The sequence below is a fragment of the Trichomonas vaginalis genome, chromosome III (genome assembly GCF_026262505.1).
Source record: "Trichomonas vaginalis G3 chromosome III, whole genome shotgun sequence".
NCBI classification, from domain to species: Eukaryota; Parabasalia; order Trichomonadida; family Trichomonadidae; genus Trichomonas; species Trichomonas vaginalis.
Window position 1 is genome coordinate 25,319,868 of NC_067205.1, and position 25,357 is coordinate 25,345,224.

The window sequence follows — 25,357 nt, forward strand, 5'->3', positions numbered from 1 at the left end:
CTCAAATTTTTATCGCCGTGTAAAGTTTTCAAAAAATTATGTAACACATTGAAATTCACTGTAAAATCATCAATTTTTTCTGTAAACTATTCAATCGCTGCGAATTTGCATTATGTTTTTAATCGCTCTCAATCTTGACAGGAATGACGGGAGCACATCAGCGATATTCGGCATTCCTTCTGAGATTGATCCACTCTTTAACTTAGAATTAAAGTGCTTTGCAACTAATTCGAAATAATCTTTGAAGGAACCGGTCAAAAGTGCTTCTATCTGTAACATGATTGGTGATGGTAGTGACTCACTGAGCTTCATATTGCTTGCTGCATTGAACAGAGTGTAGAACAAAATGGCTCCGACCGTATGACTTTCGGATGTAAGCGGCCAAGCCCTCATCCACTCGTACATGAAGTTGAACGAGTTCCTTATGGCCTCTAGTTTCTCTGATGGCTTGCCAAGTGATAGCAATGCCGTTGTCCAAGCTAAATGAACTTTCGACATCGCGTTGTTCCAATGCTCTTGGGTATTCGGCACCACGAAACCGAATTCCATGGTATTCTCTTTAGTTTTCCTCATGAAAATTTCGGCATTCGACGTTTTACACTTTACACATATATTCGATCTCAAAATTTTCCACAATTCTTCAGTACTCTGCGCGTTATTAATTTTTTCATCGCTCGAACCGATACCGTCCTTCAAAGCTTGAAGCACACGAATGTAAATCATCACCATCTCTGTATGGAAGCCTCCTCTCTGCAAAAATGCAGGCTGCACAGCATTGGGAACAAGGCACCTCCAGAATATTGGTGATAATGGATCGTAAAGTCGTATATAATTCGCGATACAAGAAACAGCTGAAGAAAGAGGGACAGCTACACCATCATCGATGTACTTCTGTAATATCTGTCGTATTTCTATACATGCCATGCCCAAGGCAGATGCCTGCCGCTCACTCGGGGCGTGGGCCAAAATTATTTTTCCGATTGGAACCGACAACCTCGCCATTGTCGAGGCCCTCGGGTCGTTTGTATGTTTTGCTACGTAATTCTGTGAGTTGTCTGCTGATAAAGTCAAAATCGCGTTTGAAATTTCGTTTGGAGAAGGATTTGGAGAACACCAAAGCCTTTGTATCTGGGACGATATGTCTAATGATAGCGGTGCTGTCGTAATTTTTTCATCGAATTTTACTAATGAGTTGATTAATTCTGAAATACAGATGGATTCGCGTGAGATTTGTTGTTGAATAGTAGGAAATGAATACTCTGAGTTTAATAAGCTGCATATGTCTGTGTAGTATTGAGGAGCGCCTGCTTCAATGAAATCATTGTACGCATCATCAATTTTTCCGCAGGCAAAGTTGATTTTTCCTCGTATAAGTAGGCTGTCCTCTTCGTTATTGAGCACAGCAGCATCTAACAAGCGTATGGCTTCGTCATATCTGTGGGCACTCCACATTAACTGAGCCTGTGGAGCAAAACAGCAAACACCACCGGCAACAGCGATCCTTGCGGCTGCCATAGATGATTCTAGCTCGTTGCATTTCAATGCTGAAGTAGATAATTTTTTCATATATTCTAATTTCGTTGTGTTTTGGCGCTGAGCTTTTTGGTAATCGTTTGCTGCATTCCTGTATAATCCAATTTGCTCGTATATTTTCCCTCTTGCAGCATAACATTCCGCTGAAGAAGGATTTTGTTCAATAGCTTCAGTTGCAATACATAAACTTTTAATTGCACTGTTGTATTTTTGTGAATCAGTAGTTTTGTAGTTATAATTCTGTCCTTGATCCGTTTGTTCGGATAAAAAATCGAGTGCAAGTTTCGTATTTTCTAGAGCTATTTCTGTTTGAGGATGTCCAGGATTTTGTAAGAGGAATATTTCGTATAATGACACTGCCTTGGCATATTGTTTTGAATTAAGAGCTTCATTTCCCTTAATAATTAAATCCACATCGCTCATCAATGTCACTTTTTCAAAAATCTACAGATATCTGTATCTAAGCAAATTTCATGGATAAATAAATTATACATCTTCTTTTGAGTGTAAAAAACTTATTTAGGAAATTCCAAAATTTTTTTATTTTTTCTTTTTTGAAATAAAAATTGTACTTTTTTTCAATTAAAATCGGGAAAATGAGATTTTTTTGGAGATTTTGCGTATAAAATTGATCGATAAAAAGCTTTATTTAATGAAATAAAACTATTGCTGCATAGAATCATCTAAAATATTACAATTTTCTGGGATGAATTTTTTAAATTTACTAGATTAAGACTTTAAATTAAGTTGAACAATGATGAATTAAGCAAAAACTGCATTTAATATTAAAATAATTAAAATGCTGATGAAAATTTAGCAATTCTTTATTATTATATCATGTTTGATAAAACAAACTGTTAGGAAATGTTATAATCTAATGCAAGTCACAGTTATTAGCCCATTTCATGAGTGACCAGTATTCAATTTTGGTAATTTTTTTGGTAAAAAATGGATGATTACGGTGTAGAAGAGAATGAACAGTATGAAAGGGAGCAACTTCAGACAAAGGAAGAGATAAAACAAGTAATCAATCCTAAATCTGCCTTAAATCATGAACTAATTGAAGCAAAATTTAAAAATATCCTTGAATCTTATTCTAACAATAGCTATAACCAGAATTTCGAAGAATTTAATCAATCATTTGATTTCTTACGTACAAATATTAGGCCAGGTATGGAGAAAAGGCTTTTAAATACAAAAATTGATTTCGATTTTTTACTTTTAATGTTAGATTTTATTGATGGAGATATAGAATCGTTAAAGTATACAGGAATAACAATGATTTCTAAGTTGTGCTTCTATTTGAATCCTTTCTTTAACGATGAATTGCGAAATAGATTTATTCAATCAGTAAAGCCTCTATTCAATATATCTCATGACTTTACAGTATCATCATTATGCGCAATTTCGAATTTAATTGATTTAGAAGAAAATTCAGCAGATTCTTACTTTGAACTTAAAGATTTCATCATAAATTCATGCTCAGATAAACCAATAGAGAACGAATACCAACTCTTTACAATTAAAAACCTCGTTCTTCATTGTTCTCCTAATTTAATCGATTATCCTTCATTTTATCCATTTTTAATCCATCATATCATACCAGCAGATACAGAAACAGGTGACTTCCCATCAGTAACGACTTACGCAATCTATTCTATCTTCTATTCCCTGAAAACAGAAGATTCAATTAATTTTTTGCAAAATACCATCTTCCCTGCATTTGTCAATGATCTCTTGGCCAACTCCGACATCCAAGTACTGTACGCATTACTCGGAATTCTCATAAAAAGCAAAGAACTTGCAAAATGCGTTGATTTCAACAGAATCCTTAAATTACTACACCATGCAAGGCGAGAGCTCAGTTCCAGGGCCTCCTTCCTGATGTCCTTGTTCATTGACGATGGAATTGATTACGATCCTTCAGAATATCTCGAAATTGTCATCGAACTAGTTATGAGCAGCAAATCATCTTACGAAGACTTTGTTTCTTATACGAAACTGTTGGCATCTATGTTCGGAAAGTGCACAAACAGCATACTTTTGCAGTTGAATAGTATTCGCGAGTTTGTTGAGTACTCTCTGTCAATCATTCAGTCAGGAAACTCAGAACTGTCCATTCCTCTGCTGAAATGCCTGACGTATCTGCACCAGGCAGTCATTTCCTACAACATGTTGACTTATTTCCACTCAATTCTCGATGACTGCGACTGTCCTCAGATTCTGAGAGACTGTTCCGAGCCAGAAAACAAAGAATTGTCTGTTGTTCTCAATAATTTTATTGAAAATTTGGAACATAACGGATATCCCATCTTCAATGACTAGAGTGTATATTGTATTTATAAAGTGTTTGTTATTTTTTATCTTTTTCCTTTTTTATGAAATATAATTCTTGATTTTTTTTGGTTTCTTCCAATTTTAGTTATTCATATAAACTAACATGACTAGTTGAATACTAGATAAACACATTCATTTGATGAGATTGATTAGAACTTCATTAGATAATGAGCTTTTGGTATAAGAGTTAGTTAGTATCATTGACTTACTACTGTAGTGATGAACAACTATGTAATACAATATTGAATCAGAGATTCTATATAAGAATTTTGAAACTTCGATGTAATCTAATAAAAATCTATCCCATTGATCTAAATTTACAAATACCAATATACCATAGGCTGTATTTGAGTATTAAAGCAAGTAACGTTTCCATTTTTTAATTCAAAGTTTAAAACTAGGTAGAATCCAATTCATCACGAAATATTTACAGTTAAATTAGCCAGATAATCTTATTCCCAACATTAGATTTATTTTTTTTGAATAAATTTTCTAGAAACACTCTTCCAATCCGTACAATTTTATAAAATTTTATGTCAACAGACAATTTAAGCTCTACTCTATGGGTTGTGCTGAATTTGATTTTTTTCCTCATTTTCTCCAGATGCAAAATCTGAGCGCATCCCAGAAAGCAGCTCAGATTTCACGTCTTCGACTGGAGGTTGAAAGGATTCGTGCCAGAAATCTTTTAGCTCTCCAGGAGATAGATATAATGGATGATTGGCTGTATGATTCCGCTGAATTAATTGATAAATTCTTTAATGAAAGCGATTCATCAGATTCAGACTCTAGCAGTAGCGGAAGTAGTGATGATGATTCATCCAATTCAGAATATTCTTCAAATGAGCCACCAGAAGACAGCGCGTATCAAAATAAAAAACATTCTCATAAAGCAACAGAAAAAACTAAGGCTACACAACCACCATCAAAGAACATACCTCCTAAAGCAGCAATTAAGCCGCCAGCGTTTCCAACACCGCAAACAGCAAAAATCCAACTTCCAATTCCAACTAGACCATTACTTACTCCAGACCAATTGAAAGTAATATTTTCTAATCCAGAATTGATGGCACGTTATTTCACAAAAGAGCAAATTCAAATGATTCAAAAAAATCAACAGCCAATCAACGCAAAACTCGTTATTCCACCAGCCGCAGCACACACTATACCAATCACACAACAAAAGCCTATCATTGTTATTCAAAAAGGACCTCAATTTCCAAAACCGCCTCCAAAACCTGTTCCTCAACCAGCTCCTGCTCCAGTTAACATTCCTCCGAGAATTGATGTCATACCAATTGTTGTTCCACTACCACAATCGCTTATTTTACCGAATAAAATTGAAAATCAGATTCTTCCTCCGGATTCATCAATTATTAGAAGATATAATGGAGTATACAATGCAATACGCCAAAGCCAAGGCAATGTTGAAAAAATTTATTCTCTTCTCCTCAAAGGGAAATGATATAAGTTTAATAAAGTTTGTTTGTCAATTTAAATTTATTTATTTCGTTTTTTAAGACTGTTGAATTATAGAAATTTGAATTTGAGTTTAAGAACATTTGAGATTTTTTATTGATTTTGAAATATTTTTATTGTTAACTAAACAGGATGTTAGTAAACATATTAGATCTCATTTTTCTGATTGTGTGGGATTCAGATGTAAATTTTCTAAAGAAATTTTATTCAAAGAAACAAAAGTTTGAATGGAAAACATTCTGTATTCTCTTAATTCTGATTCGGGATGTTTTATAACTATCATCAAATGATGTTTGTAGAAATCAAAACAAAATAATGAAAAAAGTTTTTAAAATACCAATCTTTATAAAATATAAAAAGTATATCTAAAACAAACAAATTTCATAAAAATGAAATTAAACTATAAAAATATAAATATAAAAATTATAATTTGTATATTGTAACTATTCCGTTCTTAGATGCGATGTAAAGGGATTCAGAAGAAGAATCGTATTTCATTGACGTAATTGCAGAATCACATCGAACAGCGCATTCAATTAGTCTCATGTTGTAAGCCTTGTACAAACAAACAGAATGATCTTGGCCAGCGACAGCAATGATTGTTGTTCCGTCAATCTTAACACACACTTGAACACAGACACACGAAATGGAGTCATCGAAGAACTTGGAACCATTGATAGTGTACAAACTCACGTATTCTCCACAGACACTGTCAGACATGTGTCCTGAAATAACTGCGATGATTCCGTTGTCTCCGATTGAAACTTGCTGTGCAACTAAACCTTCTTCAGGAAGATTCAAGTCAACGCTTCTGATGAATTTAAGCGGATTGACTGTAGAAATGACAAGTTTTCCATCATTTCCACATGTGACAACTGCGTTTTGTGTTAAGTTGCTGTCGAGACACAAAACATGCTCTGGATGACACATGACACTTCTTTGTGAGTTCCATTCAACCAAAAGACCATCTAAACCACCACTGAACAAGTAATCACCACAAGTGCAGATACACGTGATGCTGTCGATGTGGCATGTGTTTCTCAATTGCGTTTGCTTCTTGTCACTCAACAAATAAATGCTTTTCGTGTCACTGCAGAGACAAGCGAAGAGAATCGAATTGTTTGAGATCGAAGGAGAAACACTTGAGAAATTGGGAGGAATTTTAGAAACTAAAGAGAGCTGTGAACTGACTTGGAACAATTCTCCATTGTTTGACAAGATATAGATGTTAGAATTACTGAATGTAGCTGATTTTATGTCAGTGTTTGTCTTGTAAACAATGATTGATGGCTTTGATTTCTTCTTTGGCTGTCTGTTCGGGTGCTTCTCTTCAAACAATCTGTGTGGAATGACGCCGATGTTCATGAGCATTGATTCTATTTCTGGGATACAGTCTGGATCGGCCAGCCTTTCCCAGACATCTTCGTACAAACGAGGATCGAAAACATTGTCTTTATTTTCAGCGTTTTGTCCCCTCTGAGAATATCCCCAGATCAAATCAATCCAATCGCCAATGTGCGCTGAAACATAGTCGCTTTCGAGGGCTTCTCTGTTTAGAAGGACAAAACTTGCAGCAGAACTAGTGAAAGGAGGGAAAACAACGTCATCAACTACATCTCCAGTCATCATTTTTCCGAATTTGAATCTGTCAACATTCTGCAAAAATTCAGGGAAATAAAAGAACTCAGGAATTAATTCCTTGTAGTTATTCATGCATCCACTTGCGGAAACCCATGATGATTGCAGATTAGAAAACAGTCTTCCAGGGACATCGAAATGCCCGTCTTGTATTTCTATGTGACAAGTTGTGAATGGCTCCAATCTCAGCAGATAAAAGTAGATGTGGAATGGACAGGAGTAAGTGGATCTGTACAAAATATTCAAGTTGTCTGAGTTGTTTCTGTACAACTTCAACTTCTCAAGTCTTTCTTCATCCAATGCTCCAAGAGGTTTCGACAAATCTCTGTAGATTTCTGGGTTATTCAAATCAATATTTTTAGAAGCGTAATCCTTCAAAATCCATGGGAAAACAGGGTAGTTCTGCGTGTTGTTGAATGAACGACCACTCAACTGATTCAACCACATCAAATAAGTAAATGTCGAAATCTGGCGATTCAGCCATTTCTGTGTCAGACCCAGCGAACTTATTTCTGCAGAAGAATTCTTTGTCTGCACAAAAATTGCGTTTGGAAAATTGTTTGACGTAATGTACTTGATTGTTTGAGATCTGTCAGTGAAATTGGGGAAATGGAAGTAAAATGACTGCTTGTTCGCTGTGAATATCTCAATGGCGTTCGGTCTCTGGCAGACGCTCATCCAGAACAAGTAGCTGAGATCAGAGAAATTAATGACCAAATAACGATGGTCTTCACTTAGAAAAGTGAAGTGATCATGAAAAACGTAAAATGAACCATTAATTTTTGTGTTTGGTTTGTAGTTGACGCAAGGCGTGTTGAACTTAGAGTCGGAGAGAATTGGTGCTTCTTTGATCTTCCTTGATTCATGGTGGAAAACGAAATGCGATGGTAAAGAACTCTTTTCTTCTTCAGTTTCGTCGACATCGATTTTTGATGCTTCAGGATGACTTGAGAAATCTGTGTTTCTCGTGAGCAAATTCGGACAGAAGTCCTGGCCAATCAGTTTGCCTCGCTTGTAGTGCAGTTTGACTGTTGAAGAAAGAGATGGGTTGTTTGTGAATGTCATCTTTTGCCACAATCTTCTCCAAATGTGTTCTGCTTGTTTTCTGTTAAAAACAACTGAATAATTGGAGAAACACTTCTGGAGCTCTTTCATTGAGTCAATTGTCAACGGAATCAGCAAACTCGTGTATCTTTTCATCATTTCTTTAATGTAAGAATTGATTTCCATCAAATTCCTTTGAAGCCAGTTTGGTTTTCTCTGAGAAAAGTCGTTCACGAGTTTGAGGGATTCTTCCTTTTGCTTGTTTGACATGATATCTGCTTTGTACTGTTCAATTAGCTTCTGTGGATAAGAAATGTCTGTTCCAACAAACTTTTCAAGGAAGTTAAGTATCAAAAACATTTTAGGATCATCTTTTAATGTCGATTCTCCAACTTCTGAAAGAATTGGAGCGAAATTAGTAATGAGTTTGTGGCCGTCCATCATTCTGAAGAAAGAATACATCAAGTAATAGAATGTCTCGAAAGGAGGAATGCTTCTTTCAGTCAAAACAGCGTAAACACCATAGAGCAACTTCTTCGAAAAATCTTTGTAAATTGGTTTGTTTTCTTTGTTGTAATAAACAGAGAAATTGTAATCTAGATCTGTCTCTTTCTTCGTGTCAAGGATTTTGAGTAATATTGTGAACAAATTGTCTGATAAATCGTCTTTCGTTTGAGTTTGATTTTGAGATTCAGATTTTTCGTAAAAAATCGAATTTTCGAATTCTTTTTGTAGCAAATTCGAAGAATTGACTTCTCTGTGGAACAAAATTCCTTGTATCATTGAGTCTTCAATGGAAATCTGTATCTCATAGTCGTATTTCCGAATCATAAAATCGAAAAGTGAAGTCATAATATTTAACCTTATTTTTTCTAAGTCAGTTTTTGAAGAAAGAGAAATTACATCCAGAATTCCAATCATATTCTCAAAACATTCTTTGTTTTTGACGAGGAAAACAAATTCTTTGATTAAGTTTCTTCCTTTCGTTATCAAGAAATACAAAAATATTACAAAATCAAATTTTGACATCTTTTCCAAAATAAAATTAACATTATCGGGATTGTGCATCGATTTCTGGATGATGGAAATGGCGACATACAAAATGGAGTCAGGACAGAAATCAATGGAAATGATGCTAAACAAGAACGCATAATAATCTGTCAAAATTAAATCTTCATTTGACAAAATTTGACATAAATTTGTGTCATAACCGTAAGCTTTTGCAATGCAATAAGTCAAGAATGAGTTGTTTATGTCGTCCTCACCAGACAAGACTATTTCTGTATTCGAAATCAACGAGAAAACGGCCAATTTGTCAATATTTTCATTTCTTTTTCCATCGAAATAAATTTTCAGGAAATTTAATCTGACACTTTCATCTGGATGCATAAACATGCTGCAGAACTCGTCTTTGTCGTTAAGAACGACTTTGTTATTGAGGAGCTCTTTGAGTATCTGGTTTGTCAGAGTATAGTTCTTGCAGCAAATTAGGAAAATGAATAATGAATGTTGGTCAGATTCTTCAAAAACTAAATTGATCGAACGAATCAATAATTTCAAAATTTGATCAGTTAAATTTTCATCCAAAATATTTAACACATCATGGAGATATTTAAGAATTGTTGAGGTGCGCATGTACTCTATAAATATATTTGTATATGAATTGGATATCATTAAAATGTCTTGAATAATTGTAGTCTGAATATTTGTGTCACTTTTCTTCCATAAATTACAATTGAAAATTATACTTGAACAAAAACTTCTCCTGTAATCTTGTTTGTTCAATAAAGAAAAGATAACAATAAAAAGATGCCATAAGTCTCTGTTCAATGAATTTGGTGGAAGATCAGACAAAAAATACGAAATTACATCAAATGCATTGATGTCAAATAATTGAGAGGTTATAACCGCCGAATTATCGACCAATCTTGCGCAAATTTCTGTGAGATGTTTGAAGAGATCCAGAGAAATTGCGTCAGGGAGGTTTGACTGACCAAAGAGACTGACGATGAACTCAATTGCGTGAGAAGCTTCGAAGATCTTCATGAATCCGCAGAAGAAAGGCAAACCGAGGCCTCTGAAATCAACTTTCACTTCTCCTTTAGGCGTTGACAGGGAGAGTTGTGAGTTTGTGACATTGTTATTATTGAAAGCAAACAAAATTTTGGAGTTTTCCAGTGGAAAATTGTCAACATTGTTGTTGTCAAAAACATCTAAACATCTGAACGAAAAATTCTTCACTTGAACTGACGAAGAAGTTGTACTCAAACTCTTGAAAATCAGGTTAGTGTTGAATACAGTGTCTTCTGGAATAGACATCGGAATCAGTGGCATTGCACCGACGAACTTTCCATCGACGTAAACACACAAAACATTTCCTGTAGCGAAAACAATTGTCAAGTGGAAAAATTTCGAAAGTAAAATTTCAGCAGGGAGATAGTTTTGATAAACTTCTCCTTTGTCATCCAATGTGCACACTGATATATTCCCTTTGTCCAAAATGGCAACAATTCGAACAACTCCGTTTCCTAACTCAAACAAGGTTCTTTCTCCTAGTTTGTCATCGACCAAAATAAAACTGTCAAAAATAAAACCGTTTTTGATATCACTGTAATTTATGTTTGGACTTCTGATGCATGAGAGTGGAGAACTCAGCTGAATTACCTCTGTCTGTTCGTTGTTGTTTGTCTTCTTGAGGATGTTCAACAGAGTGCAAATTGAAGGGAAAATAAATTTGTTCAAATTCGTGTTACTTTCGAATTTCGAAAAATGTCGAATAAAAGCAAACAAAGATGACTTTGAGCATATTGTTTCGCTGATCAACTCAAACAATTTCAAGCTCTTCTCGTAATTTTCTTCGGTGAAGTGATCAAATATAAAAGTGACAACTCCTCCGACCAAACAGCTACATCTATTGCAAGCAGATGTCTGGCAGATCTTCAGCAAGTCATCGAGAACCATGTTGTATCTTTCTTTCCCTTTGAAACAGTGCAACAACAGTTTTATCGATTCCGGTTGAGAAATTTTTGAAAAAGAGTCAGAAGAACCAGAAACAATTCTCATTATGTACTTGTACGTTTCGTCATCTACACCAATTTGGTTAAGTTGAGTTCCAATGGCTCCATATGGAACATTCTTGGGATTAAAGTGAGGTGAAAATTGTAAACTAAACAAAATTTGCAAAAACGTATCAAAAATATATTTTTTGTCTTTTGTTGGCGACATTTTAATAGCTATTGAACAAATGTCAGCTAGTATACTTGAGCATATGATCATTTTGGACATCATCAAGTTCTTATCTTTAAGCAATCTATGAAACAACACCAAAATTTTGTGGAACAAGTCTTCAGAATTTTTAGAATTCATCATCGGAGACAAACTCAGTAAAACTTGGTGCAAAGCCGATGAAATGTTGTTCAGTTTGTCATCATCTGTTGCATGCGAAATCAAATTCCTCAAATCTTTCAGTGTCTGTTGCGAAAAACTGTTCTCAAACACGATAGAAGACAAAGCCAAACAAGAATAAGATGATTTCTCAATCAACTGCAAGTTCCTTGTTGTTCTGAGAATATTAGAAAGCGCCGAAAACATATGAGGTCTATACATCGAAGAGAGTTTTTCTCCGAAAATGTGTCGATGCTGGCCAATGACGATTGATTCCAAGATTACATCCATCAAATCATCATCAATATTGTTTATAGAGTAGATGCTGTTCAATGAAGGGAGTGTCATTATCAGTATTTCGCAGAAAACCAATGTTTCTTGTGTCAAACTCCTCATCACATCGAGAAGAGATTTCCTGATTTGCAGCAAAACATCATCATTCTTCATCAGAATTGATAGAATCTCGTACAAAGTACATCTCAGTGAAACAATGTCTGATTTGGGAGAGGTAAATATGTTCGTTCTCTGTGAGTAAAATGATGGATTGATCAACAATCGCCAATAATTATTTTCTGTCATGTAATTTGTAAATTCAGAAATTTTTGACGGATTGAATGAAATTAAGAAGTATAAAACAACAATGAAATAAAGTTTATCGCTTGATGAGAGCTGCTGGATGACGAATGATGCCATTTTGATGAAGTTTTGGCTGTTTCCAAAGATTGGCGACCTTGATAATAAGTTGGAAATGATGACTAATGGGTGGTTGATCATGTGCTCGACTTCTAGAAATGAAAATAGATGCATTTCGCCGTTATCGGATGATGGATGCTCTGGGATGTTATGAAATCCTAATATGGGGGTGTTTGGCATAACAATTAAATTTGATTGTAAATTTTCTTCGGGTTTAATGAAAGATGGTGGTTTGTCGGCTATAGTATTAACAATATCTATTAACAAGTTGATGTTGAGGCTGTTTTTCATGAGGACTTGCATGATTTTGAATATTGAAATGATTAATTCTCTTTCTGTAAGTGATTTATTGCACAAAACTACGTACAAAATTGATAGCTGCTTGGTCATATCCTTCTTAACGATTTGATCAGCTAAAAAAATGACAAAACTGTTTATAAATGAACTTAGGGTGAATTGTTCGTTAACTTGATATTCAATATTGGGATTTTCGAGTAAGTTAAGTGCGACTTTGAATGCTAAGTAGCTGTTATTTTGAGAAATTATTTGATAATCAGCTAAAATATTTGTTAATGGTGAAATGAATTCTATTTTTGGTGATGTTTCGATCTTTTTAAGCCACAACTCGATAAATTTTGATTGTAAATCCGCATATTTTGATAAAAATTTAAAACTATAATTTAAACAAGATATCGTATTGAAATATTCTTGGAGTTTAATTTCTTCTAGGGGAGTGAGTAATATGTATGTTGCAGATCGAAAAATTAAGATTGAATAAAAATTTTGAAATTTTTCTTCGAGTTTTTCGTGAATTTTTAAAGAAATACATTGTAAAAGGGCTATTCTTATATCTTGTGTAAGTGATAGTTGCTTTGCCTTATCATTTACTGACTTAATTTTCGTACTTTGTAAATCAAATTCTTCGTTAGGAATCAAAGATCGACATTCTTCATCAATAGATGATCTTAGATCCTCTAGGGGAATCTTATATATGGAATTCAATAGAGTTGCCTCATCAGACTTGAAAAAATCACGCAAAAACATCATTTTTTGTCAAAAAAGAAATTCAGATAAAAGTTTTACTCAAACTAATACAAAAGGGATCTTCACGGATTAAAGATATAAGTCAGCTTAAAATCATGCCAAAACCGAAACACACAAAATCAAACCAAAGTTGGTTAGATGCAAAACTGGCTGTAAAATTTTGTCCTGACATATGCATGAACGAATGACATATCAGAATACTGAGTTAAGAGTTTTGATTTCAGATCCATCAAATGATTGCTATTACATGGAAGATAATTCAAATTTGCTACAAAACAATGAAGTGTGTAGAAGTTATCTCATTATGAATGATTATTTTCGAATTTAGTATAATTTTCCAAACAATAATGTATTTTTTTGCAGTATTATACTGCATTTATATCACCTATAAGAAATTTATGAAGAATGACATCTTCTTGTCAGATGAATGTAAAATAAATTTCATGAATGATCTTGAATACACTGAAGATATCAAAACATATAATCTTCAGTGGCACAATTATTCATACAAATTTAGATGGTTTTATACGCCCCATAGGATATTAACTTGTTTTTTGATTTTCGTATCATTATTATATTTTTTAACAAAAGATATTAACAAAAGAATCATTGCGATGGTAATAATGACTACAATCATACTCGCTACTATCCTTCAAGACGGAAATCTAATCAGACCACATCCTTTCATATGGCGAATTTTACTTGCCTTATCTATTGAAGCAATAATATTTGCATTCTTTTTATGTACTATCGATAGAAAAGTGATTATGGAAAATATAATCGCTTTAACACCTGGAAAATCCGGAAATTTTACCTTAGATCGCGATTATTCACAAGGATGTACGATATACAATAGAAGAAACGTAATTGATCCGTTTCATAATGTCAAACCCGTCATATTTGATATCTTTATTCCTGCACATTTTTTCGGCTGGATTTTTCAAGCATTAATTCTACGTAGCTATTCACTTTGCTGGATTGTTAGTATCTCTTTTGAAGTTTGCGAAAGATTACTAAAGCAATGGTTTCCAAATTTCAACGAATGCTGGTGGGATAGTTTAATATTAGATATTTTATTATGCAATGGCCTCGGCATATACATTGGAATGAAGATTGCCAGATATTTTAACTTAGTCTCATGGGAAAAAAGAAAATATGAAGATATTCCAGTCAGTGGAAAGATTGTTCGTCTTTTGAAGCAAATGACGCCGAGGTCATACGAGATATTCGAATTCCATCCATTATCTTCAATGAAGAAGTACTTTGTATTTGTTTTTATCATTTGTATACATTTATTATTGGAATTGAATATTTTTGCAATCAAAATGGTTCTTCCCATGTCCCCAGATAATCCTATAGTTATATGGATTATGTTCTTCCATTTAATAATTGGAATCCCCGCGATTTTTGATTTTTATTTGTATTCTATCAATGAAAGGGATTCAATTGGGTCATTCGGATTTGTTTGTACTTTACTTGCTTTAGTAGAAGTTGCTTTGGTGCTTCATTGTTCAGAAGGTTACTTTACCGAGAAGATTCCAAAAACAACTATGATTTGCTTCATATTAATAGTTTCTATTGTTACAATTTTCCCAATTGTATGGTTTAAGATACTCAGAAAAGGTTCATTCAAAGAAAAAACAGATTGATTTTTATTTGTTTTAATTTTTGTTTGTTATTTATATAATATAATTTTTTGATATAATTAGCTTGATCTCAATCATTACATCATATCACTCAACAGATTATTTAATTTTTTTATTCTCAACAAATTAATTAAGGTGCTTCCTGTTTGACTGCAATAGCAGAAAACTGTTCTCTATAAATTCTAGGGCTAGAAATTTAATCTACAAATTTGTTGGAAATATAAAGGCCAGAAAGACAAAATATATTATCAACATTATACATTATAACCATTGATATTTCGCACAAAGAAAAATCAAGGTCATTGGTTGACCTTTAGAAATAATCAACAAAATGGAAAGTGGTGTCGATGATTTTCTTTGAAAGCTTACAAAATAACAATGATGAGATAGAGGAAGGTTTCAGAATAAATTTTTATATGAAAAGCATTTGATAATGTTATTAGATTGTAACTACTCATTTCTTAAAAGAGTTCGCGAAATAATAAAAATTTTGGTTTTTATTTAAATGAAATGGCAAAATCTTAATTCAGAAGATAACCATTTTGGAATGGGTTTACCTTCGCGAATAAGTTGATTCTTATAATTCTTGAGAGACATGCATCTCATTTGATGTTGAACTGCAAAAGGTACAATTTCAAGATTAGGCTTAGCTCTTGGTAGCTTTTTGACTGCTTTTTGATGCTTCCTTAGTTCTTCCTCTAATTTGGATATTCTATAACGAAAACCGATTTTATCAAAATAATCATGGGCATCATTTGATTTAAATAATGGAGATCGATGAGATTCCCACAGCTCCTTTGCACCCAAATACATACGCCATGCTGGCGTATCATAAATAGAATAAGTTTTAGGAATAATTAATGTAAGAATATTGCTGTCCTCTTCTTCTGACTCTTCGGCGTTGCTGTGGTAACCTAAACCGATCTTGCCCCATGGTGAGTGATATGTAAGATCAAATCCCCAGTTGTCATCATCTGTCTCTTCGTTGATGAATCTCCTAACTGCAATGAGTGGAAACATCAAAAATAATGATTTTGTAAATCAAACAATTCTGTGAATCTCAATTTTAATTGGTCATGAAAATCTGATACAAATATTATCATGAATATGAACATGAAATTCATAGGAAAAATAGTTAATATCTGATAAGATATAGTTTTTAACAAATTTTGAAACCATCACAATTTTAAAAATCCGTTATGTCAGAAATTTTGTCAGATGTGATTTTTTAATGATTTCGTGCTCAATATGACCTAATAAAATATTTAATTTTGAATAGGCAATAAATGATTGTCAAGTTGACGTCAAATCTGACATTATGTCTGAGCCAATATTAAAATCTCAACCACTCGTAGCCAATTTCGAGAACCTCTGGGAACCAGTCTAACGAATATGATAAAAACAATAGATAGAGTTTTGAAATATTAAAATAAAAAAATAAGGGATATTATGAAATAATATTCAAGGTTAATATCAAAATGACAACACTAATCATTTATATAGATTATATTCCTATTTTGAGATCATAAAATCATTTTCATAATATTATAAGTTTTACTGGATTTCATATATTCAAAAGAATATAAAAATGCAATAACATGTCATAATGAGAAAGATAATAAATACATGTTTATAATAGATTAGGTGATAAAATTTATAAAATTTATTTCAAGAGGTTTATAAACAACTTCCACTTTTATTATATTACATCTATTTTTTTTTCATCTAAAGACTCTCAATTTTTCTATGAGTTGCCTCAAAAAAAAGTCGGCACGAAAAATTTGATTCTTTTGATCTTCAAAATTATTGGAATTGAATTTTGTAAAATTTTATTTCGTAATTTTTCAAAACTCAGTATCTGATCCATTTTGTTTAATTTTGATTTTATTTTCATCAAATTCATATAATGGTCATACTATATGTATTTTTAAAATCGGAAAACATCCAATATTCAAGGATTTGGCAAAATGCCGAAATTACCCTGCGCTAAAGTAAGTGAGAAAGGCCATACTTTTATTATTAATATATTGAAATTACATAATGTAGATATGTAAAATGCTATTTAAAAATTTCTTAAATTTATTTTCTAATTTGCAAAAACTCAAGGATTTACTTATACACTCATATTTTTCATATCATTAAAATGAATATTTACAAAATTAAAACCCGATATATAAGATATCTGGGGTGATTTTGCATCATGAAATAACAACGATAGGGGAAGTTTGGTCTTTGACGCAACCTTAATTTTTGCATTACAGATCTCAAAACACCTTTTTCAGTCTTCTTCAAACCTTATCAAGCTTATTAATATACTTAAGAATTGCAACAGTAATTTTTGTTCAGCCGAATTTTACTCAGAAATTTTGAAGATTTAGCCGCTAACGGATTTCTATATCTTTAAGATTTATAAACATAAAATATTAAGAATAATCATTGGACTTGAATGTAAAATCAATCAGAATTTTTTGAATGTATTGCCTATCAAGATTAATTAGCTTATTATATTTTATTTAACCTATTTTTTTTTTAAAAAAAACGAGAAAATTTTGAGAGGTTTTTCTGTAGAATTTTCTTGAGTCGTAGAACATTCCCCTTTTAATGGCGTATCAAGTTAAAGTTCAACGCTTTGTTCTAAGGGGAATCTTTGTCACAATTGTAGCTATATTGACCTTTGGTGCTTTTGCAGCTCTGGCTTATACTACTGCGATTTATTTCCTTCAACAAACACATAAAACATCTTCGAAAATCTTTATAGTTGGCCTAGTACTTGCAATTGTCCTAACAATCATAACGATCCTTAATTTAGTTGTGACTTGGATAAATAAATACTGTTTAGCAATATTAACATTCGTTTTATCACTGATATCGTTCTTTATTGCCGTTTTCTATATTGTTATCTTCATGACACCTTGCATATCAGTTGTCTATTCCGCAATAAAGGCATTTTACAATTCAGAATCAGCAGCACCACTTTACGCGAAGTTCGAATCAGTTTTAGATTGCAAGGGCTATGAGCTCACTGCAGATATGCCTCCAGATACATACGTTTGCAAAGAGGCCGTAAAAAAGTTTTTCGATAATAATACGGCTTACATTTACACATTCTTTATCTGCTTTGCTATTCTTACTGTCATTGCATTGTTCTTGTCAATCGATGCATTACATGTCCTTAAAGTTGCTTCTAGAGTTGAAGCAATGTCTGAATCCGGCGAATTGCAAGAAGATCCGACTGAACACGACGATCCAGAGAATCCAAAGTCAGATGACAAGCAACTAGCTGAGAATCCAAAAGAAAAGCGAAATAAAGTCGAACCGATAGAAGAAGCTGAAGGAAAGAGCGACGTAATCCAAGAAAAACCTGCACAGAAGAAGGTAACTCCAAAGAAGGAAACAGGAAAACTTTCAAATCCAAAGAAATCTCAGAAATCTGTTCAGGAAGTTTCCGATGAAGAACCAGAGCCACCAAAGAAGAAACCGGTCAAGAAACAACAAAAAGTCGTAAAAATCTCTTCAGATGAGGAAGAATCAGATGAAGAACCAGAACCACCGAAGAAACCGGCCAAGAAGCAGAAAAAGCCTGTAGTATTTTCTTCTGACGAAGAATCAGAGCCTCCTAAGAAGAAGCCAGCTAAAAAGCAACAAAAAGTTGTAAAAATCTCATCAGATAAGGAAAATGAGGAAGAGGAAGAACAACCAGCACCAAAGAAAAAGAAGAATGTAATACAGAAAAAGCAAAAGCCGAAGAAAGTTGTTTCTGAATCAGAATCCGAAGAAACTGAAGAAACCGAAGAAGATCCAGTTCAGAAAAAGGCCAAACTGAACCAGAACAAATACGGAAGCATCGTTATTCCTCAGAGACCAGCAAAGAAGGCACAGAAAGTTGTTTCTGACGAAGATTACTATTCTGAAGAAGATTAACCAGCAAATACAAAGAATTCTTCAAACTAATTTAATTGTGAGTTATTAATTTATATTTTATTCTGTTTGACTAAAAATTTTTAAATGAAATATTGTTAAGCTAGTTACTTTATCAAAAATATAGAGCACACCATATCTATGATTCATATACTGTTAAGTATTATCTACAAAAGATTCAGATGATGGTCTTTTTTTGACTTTTATTCTTCTAATCTTCATGCTTATATAGATTTTTTAACTGTTTCAAAAATTTTTAAAGGGATGCTGAAGGATTAAAAGCAATTATCTCAAAACTTAAAATGAAAAATGAATGTTTGAACTCAGATCTCAAATATCTTAGTAAATAGGTGGTATATTATGAAAAAGTTATGAATTGTGTTATTACTCGCTTTGACAATGATGTTAGATAGGAAATTTAAAAAAATTATTTTTTTTTTTAACTTGTTTTGTCAAGGAAATAAGAATTATTTAACAGATTAAGTTTGACTTCATCTAATTATCTGCCGCATGTAAGATTCAGATATTTTTGTTCAATGGCAAAGTTGTTATTCATTTGAATCTTGTAAAAAGTAATCATTAATATGACATGTTAGTATGAAATTGCTATTATCATGAAAGAAGGGTAGTTTTGGTTTTGAGAATTTCATTTTCGAAGTTTGAATATTTTTGAATCGTATAAAAAACTGACCAAAACAGAGGTTAATCATCCAGAAATGAATTGTCGATAGGATTTTGATTTATTTTACGCTTTTCCGGACTTGATGTAAGATTTTTATTCAATTTTTTTGGTTCACTTGGAAATCTCTCAACCTCATTCAACGATACATCTGGAATGGGTCGCCTCGATGTAACTTTAATAACGCCAGGGGGCTGGAAACTCATTATTTGCCAAAAAAGTATTTTGATTACAATTAAAAAGTGACACCAATCATCGTTTCTTTTGGAAGTCAACCGCAAATCAAAAAAATGTTTCTTTCGCTTGTAAATACCGTTCTCTCAGCTGAGACGATTTATAAATCCTGCAGTATTAATAAAACCGGTGGTGTTGATATTGTGGATGGCAAAAATGACGCTTTAACAGCTTGGGCTTCTTGGGAAGATTCCATTGAAGAAGTTGGCTGGTATAAGTTCCATGTTCACACAAATCCAAAGCAACCAAGTGAAGACCAGTTCAGATGCGCTGGTGCTCTTGATGGATATCTTGGCCAACATAGAATTTACCAAAGATTACTTCTTTACAAAGATCAAATGAATATCAATCGTACAGTCAACTTCGACCAGAAGTGGGAAGACTGGATGGAAAAGAATCTCGAATGGACGCGTAACCAAGTTAAGGCAAACTCATCAGATCCATACTGGAAATCAGTTGGCCTCATTCTTAACCAGTTTGATGGCCTTGTTGAAGGATACAAACTTGCTGCACCAGTTTACGAACCCCTCAGAATGATGGATCTTTTGTTCATTCAATCTGTCGGCGATGTCTACGACCTTGAAACATACTGGTCCAAAGGCAAGATTTACGACGAGTTCCACCATCTTGAATGCACAGGCCTCATCACAATTACTCCAGATTTCAAGGAATTAATCTTTGGCCAAGCCGCATGGTCATCATTCCTTAAGATGCACCAAGTCCTCAAGGAGTACGAGATCAATGCACCAGAGCATCCAAACAAACACGTCATTATCTCTACAAGAATGGGCGCATTAGCCTCATCAGACGATTTCTGGCTCAACGACAACGGCCTCATGATTTTAGAGACCACAAACAACAATTTCAACCAGAGCTTATACGACAGAATTACTACCGAGTCTCTTCTTACCTGGATCAGAGTTCTCCATGCAACATGGTTCTCTACCAGCGGCAAGCAGTGGACAGAGGAGTTCATCAACCACAACTCCGGCACATACAACAACCAGTACGTCGTCGTTGACTCCAAGAAGTTCGTCAAAGGACAGAAGCCAACGACCGACCTCCTCTGGGTCATCGAGCAGCTTCCAGGCCAGTACAAATCCGCCGACTTGACAGATATCCTCGCAGAGCGCCGCTGGTTCCCGTCAATCAACGTTCCCTACTTCGAAGAGATCTTCAACACAGCCGGCTATCCACAGAAGATCAAAGACACGGGAGAGAAGGGAGACTACTACTCGTACTACAACAGCTCCAGATTCCTCATCTTCAACCGCAATGCTCCTAAAGTGAACAACACAGACGATTTCAAGAAACTCATCAGATACAACCACTACTTGACAGATGAGTACGGCCACAAGGACCCAGGACAGCAGCCACTCTCCAGATACGACCTCAGAGATGACACATGCATCTATGGAAAGGCCGCAGCATTTGGTGGCCTCGACACAAAGGTTACAACCTCTGACATGATGATGAAGAACTTGTCTATTTTCGCAATCGGCAGCCCAGAGCACGACACAAATGCTCCATGGAGTTTCGGAGAGGGCAAGTTCAAGGACATCAAGTACGACGGACTTCCGAAAGTATGGAATTTCTCATGGATAAACTACAGCGCTGACTCATACTCGAGGTGCGAGAATTTCGTACACGAAAAGGACTGCACAGCTGTAGAGAGATGCGGATGGTGCGCCTACGATTTGAGATGCTACTACGGAGCAAAGGACGGACCATACGACGCTGTCTGCGACGACGGATGGAGATACAAGGAACCAATGCCTGATTACGCAATCCCTGTAATCGCTTCTGTATCTTCTGCAATGTTCCTTATTGTAGTAGGAATTTACATTGCTGCTTTCATCTATTCTAGAAACAATAAATAAAAATAATAAAAAAGTATTAAATTATTAGTTATAAATTATATAATGTTTTTTTTTAACTGATCATAAACAAATCTTATAGTGTTATTTAAGTATCAATGATTAAACACAGATTATTTCAAATTACAAAAAGTAGTTAATTCAATGCCAACTGGTTTGTTTAACTGAATTTAGCGATCCAATGGAATTATGATATGATATTTTTTATTTCATAATTGACATGCAATGTTATTCCAATGTTCGAATTATATACTTAGAGCTAATATATACTAATGAAAATATCCTGCAAATCTCCTTGTTGGGTAGATTTGTATATGCATTTTCTTTCAAATTTCATAATACCTTAATTTTTCGGTTTTGTTTACATATTTTAATCTTATTTCTAACATTATTTTTCGAAAATATAATGTTTTTCTGCGAATGTGAGATCAAATTAACCTCTTTTTGCCAAAATAAATGGATCGATATTTAAAATCATCCAGCAATCTCATATAACAAATAAAATTGATCCGAAAGGAAATTTTGACATTTGGATTTTCAAAAAAAATTTTAAAATTAGAATGTTTACATAATTTTGAATATAAATTTTTCATTTTACAAACTTTTGATAGAGAGTTTATTTGAATTGTACTGAATTTTCTGAAGTTTACACATTCATTTTCGAGGTTAAAGCTACTTTCTACTTAATTTGTGAGCAAGTCTTGGCTCATAACTCAATAAATCATTTTTAACAATGGGATCAGCCAAAACATATCCTATGGAAGGCGATAAAGCTACTCCAGATCGCAAGAGACACTTTGTTTACTTCAAGATTATGAAATACTTTGACAGAAGATTGATTTTCTATATTGCTGCAGTATTCACAGTAATTGCTGGCATCGCTCCAGTTATCCTCAACATTTTCATGGGTGATTTAGCCAATGTTATGACCACAACAAACGAATTTAGTCATGAAGTTGGAAAGATCTGCATCAAGATCATCATATACTGCGTCTGTTACTCCGTGTTCATTGAACTCAAGGACATCATTGGCGGAAGCTCAGGTTCATGGTTCCAGACAGATATCAGGAAAAATTTATATAAGAAGTTGATGGCATTAGACATCTCATTCTTTGACTTGCATCAGACAGGTACATTGCTTAATAACTTCACATCAGACATTGCAGTACTTAATGAGACATATATTGCAAAATTCTTCCAAGTTTTTCAAAACGTTCTCCAGTCACTTGCAGGCTTAGTTCTTTCATTCGTCTACTCGTGGAGAGTCACTTTAATTGCTGTTTTCGCAATCTTCTTGTGTGTTATTGTTTATTACGTCGGAGAATACTTTGTTGGAAAACTCTGGCAGCATTTCAATCAAAGTGTTAGTGATGCATCAACAAAGGCAGAACAAGTAATCATGGCATTTCGCACTGTAAAATCCTTTGATAACGAGATGCTTGAAGCAGACAAATACCAGGAAAGCATCAACCAAATCAATTCTGTCTACAGCACAACATCAATTATCATTGGTGCAAAAGATGGATTCATCACAGCAATTGCACATTACATGCTAGTTGGAGTTATTTACTTCACAACATGGATGATTGTTCGCCGCCCACAATGGCATGTGGAGAATGGAGATCTCATGGTTTTAGTTCCTTCGCTTATCTTCGCAACACAAGGTGTTTCGACAGCATTGCAAATGGTTGATGATTTCAACAAAGCAAGAGTTTCTGCAGAAAGAGTTTTAGACATCTTAGAAGAGCCAATCGAAACTAACCAGAGAGAAGGAAAAGATTTTGAAAGTCCTGTAAAAGGAAAAATCGAATTCAGGAATGTTGTTTTCAGATATAAGACATGCGAGAATTACGCAATTAAGAATCTTTCATTCACTATTAACCCAGGAGAGACTGTTGCTCTTGTTGGTGAATCAGGATGCGGCAAATCAACAACATTGCAGTTGTTGCAGAGATTCTATGAAATTGAATCAGGACAGATTCTAGTTGATGATGTTGATATCAAGGATATTTCTGGATTTAATTTGAGAAAGAACATTTCAATAGTTCCACAATCCCCTGTTTTGTTCTCAATGAGTGTTAAAGATAATATTAGATATGCAAAGATGGAATCTAACGACAATGAAATTGCAGAAGCAGCAAAGATTGGAAATGCTCACGATTTCATCATGAAATTCCCAGATAATTACAAAACAGAAGTAGATATTACTTCTCTTTCAGGTGGCCAGAAACAAAGAATCTGCATCAGCAGAGCTATCCTAATGAACGCTCCAATCTTGCTTCTCGATGAAGCAACAGCTGCTCTGGATACAGAGTCTGAGAAATTGGTCCAGGAATCTCTTGAAAAAGTTAGAAAAGGAAAAACTGCTGTTGTTGTCGCTCACAGATTGGCAACAGTTATCAACGCCGATAGAATTCTTGTGTTTAAGGATGGAGCTATCGTAGAAAGTGGTAAGCATGAAGAATTACTTGCTAAGAATGGTTATTATGCAGACCTTATTAAATACCAACTTCAATAAAAAATATTTGATAGATTTGAGTCAATTATATATATATTTTTAGAACATTTTTAATATATAAGATATAAAACAAAACTGAATAAGTATGAAGATCATTTCATCTTGGAACTTTATCAAAATTATTGAATTTTATTTTTGTATTTTTTAACTTACAGGAATATTTAAAGATTTTGATAAAAAAGATTTAAATAGTAGAAGTATATATAATATGAAATACATTTTATATAGATACTTAGTGCAATAAATGATTTGAATTCGAATTCTAAGAAAAAAGCATTTATCAAAATAGGATGCATAATCTTTGCATCATATATTCGAATTTATCCCTTATTCAAATAACAGTAGTCAGTTAGCTAAGTTAAAAACAAAAATTGCTTTATTGATAAGTGGAACTGCAATATATTTGGCAGCTAAAGCATTTGAAATATCTGGGTCCAACATATAGACTGCAAGTCTGCTTTCTATTCTCTTGCATTCAAACTGTTCGCATGTAAACTTAATAGGAACCCAAGCAGTTCCAGCAGCATTGAAATAATAGTTTACTTCATTGTTGAAGTTTGAGAAACCAAAGTCTAAGTCAACTTTGTCTTTGCAAAATTCGGCGAATGACGTTTGATTTGTTCCCTTTACGTCTGTAATAGTGAATGGGTCTTGTGTTGGTGCAATGACTAAGTTATTTTTGCTTGGAGTAAGTTCGATAGAAATTTTTCCTGCCCAGTTTGGCAAGTATCTTAAGAACCTAAAGATGAGGAAAGATGACAAAGGAACTCTAAGTTTCAGTTTTACTTTGGTTACTGCTGCTGCAGTTTGTCCAGAAAGGTTAACATAAACTCCTGGAACGTTAGGGTCAAGTCTTCTTATTTTCTCAATAGTTGCATACTGGTCTGTTTGTTCTCTAGCTTGTGGTTGTACTGAGTTTCTCAAAGCGAACCATTCATAGTTTGCCCATGTTACTGTTTGAACTAAGTCAGAGTTAGAATATATCTTATATCCCATGAAAACTTCTGGAGCATATTGGTATCCGACATAGAAAATTCCATTGCAACCTTTCTTGTCAGACAACTTGGCAGAAGGTTTTATTTCAATGTCTTGTTCCACGTATAAGAATGAGTTGTCAATAGAAATAATATGAAACCTGTCGCAAGCAATATCTACTGTTGTTGAAGAACCTTCTCCAAACTCACCTACGTTTCCATAAGAAACAGCAGTTGTATATTCGTAAGTTCCAGGAACTATTTCTGACCTTCTAATGGCATTGTCGCATTCGTTATACCATTCGGAAATATTTCCGTTCATGGCATCCAAAACTGTTGGCGTTATATTCTGAGCGGCG

At 33.9% G+C, this 25,357-nt stretch overlaps 8 protein-coding genes across 8 annotated transcripts, besides 1 other annotated feature; 5 read left to right on the forward strand and 3 right to left on the reverse strand.

Annotated features, from left to right (window-relative positions):
- Window positions 1-90: 90 nt before the first annotated feature.
- On the reverse strand, window positions 91-1,956 carry TVAGG3_0762240 (suppressor of RPS4-RLD 1 family; the record flags this gene model as incomplete). Its single annotated transcript, XM_001313617.1, has 1 exon — window positions 91-1,956. The coding sequence occupies one exon, from the start codon at window positions 1,954-1,956 to the stop codon at window positions 91-93; it is 1,866 nt and encodes a 621-aa protein (XP_001313618.1).
- A 525-nt stretch (window positions 1,957-2,481) lies between these two features.
- TVAGG3_0762250 (armadillo (ARM) repeat-containing protein family) lies at window positions 2,482-3,998 on the forward strand (the record flags this gene model as incomplete). The annotated part of the gene is made up of 1 exon (XM_001313616.1): window positions 2,482-3,858. The coding sequence occupies one exon, from the start codon at window positions 2,482-2,484 to the stop codon at window positions 3,856-3,858; it is 1,377 nt and encodes a 458-aa protein (XP_001313617.1).
- Window positions 3,999-4,471: 473 nt separating this feature from the next.
- Window positions 4,472-5,335, forward strand: TVAGG3_0762260 (uncharacterized protein; the record flags this gene model as incomplete). Its single annotated transcript, XM_001313615.1, has 1 exon — window positions 4,475-5,335. The coding sequence occupies one exon, from the start codon at window positions 4,475-4,477 to the stop codon at window positions 5,333-5,335; it is 861 nt and encodes a 286-aa protein (XP_001313616.1).
- Window positions 5,336-5,772: 437 nt separating this feature from the next.
- TVAGG3_0762270 (aggrephagy protein) lies at window positions 5,773-13,155 on the reverse strand (the record flags this gene model as incomplete). Its single annotated transcript, XM_001313614.2, has 1 exon — window positions 5,773-13,155. One exon carries the CDS (start codon window positions 13,153-13,155, stop codon window positions 5,773-5,775), a length of 7,383 nt encoding a protein of 2,460 aa, XP_001313615.2.
- A 439-nt stretch (window positions 13,156-13,594) lies between these two features.
- On the reverse strand, window positions 13,595-15,818 carry TVAGG3_0762280 (uncharacterized protein; the record flags this gene model as incomplete). The annotated part of the gene is made up of 1 exon (XM_001313613.2): window positions 15,300-15,818. One exon carries the CDS (start codon window positions 15,816-15,818, stop codon window positions 15,300-15,302), a length of 519 nt encoding a protein of 172 aa, XP_001313614.1.
- Window positions 15,819-17,384: 1,566 nt separating this feature from the next.
- Window positions 17,385-18,823, forward strand: TVAGG3_0762290 (uncharacterized protein; the record flags this gene model as incomplete). The annotated part of the gene is made up of 1 exon (XM_001313612.2): window positions 17,400-18,719. The coding sequence occupies one exon, from the start codon at window positions 17,400-17,402 to the stop codon at window positions 18,717-18,719; it is 1,320 nt and encodes a 439-aa protein (XP_001313613.1).
- Window positions 18,824-19,665: 842 nt separating this feature from the next.
- TVAGG3_0762300 (phosphatidylinositol catabolic process) lies at window positions 19,666-21,544 on the forward strand (the record flags this gene model as incomplete). Its single annotated transcript, XM_001313611.1, has 1 exon — window positions 19,686-21,509. One exon carries the CDS (start codon window positions 19,686-19,688, stop codon window positions 21,507-21,509), a length of 1,824 nt encoding a protein of 607 aa, XP_001313612.1.
- A 695-nt stretch (window positions 21,545-22,239) lies between these two features.
- TVAGG3_0762310 (ABC transporter B family) lies at window positions 22,240-24,024 on the forward strand (the record flags this gene model as incomplete). Its single annotated transcript, XM_001313610.1, has 1 exon — window positions 22,240-24,024. One exon carries the CDS (start codon window positions 22,240-22,242, stop codon window positions 24,022-24,024), a length of 1,785 nt encoding a protein of 594 aa, XP_001313611.1.
- Window positions 24,025-24,693: 669 nt separating this feature from the next.
- Window positions 24,694-25,357: part of a mobile genetic element that runs on past the window's edge.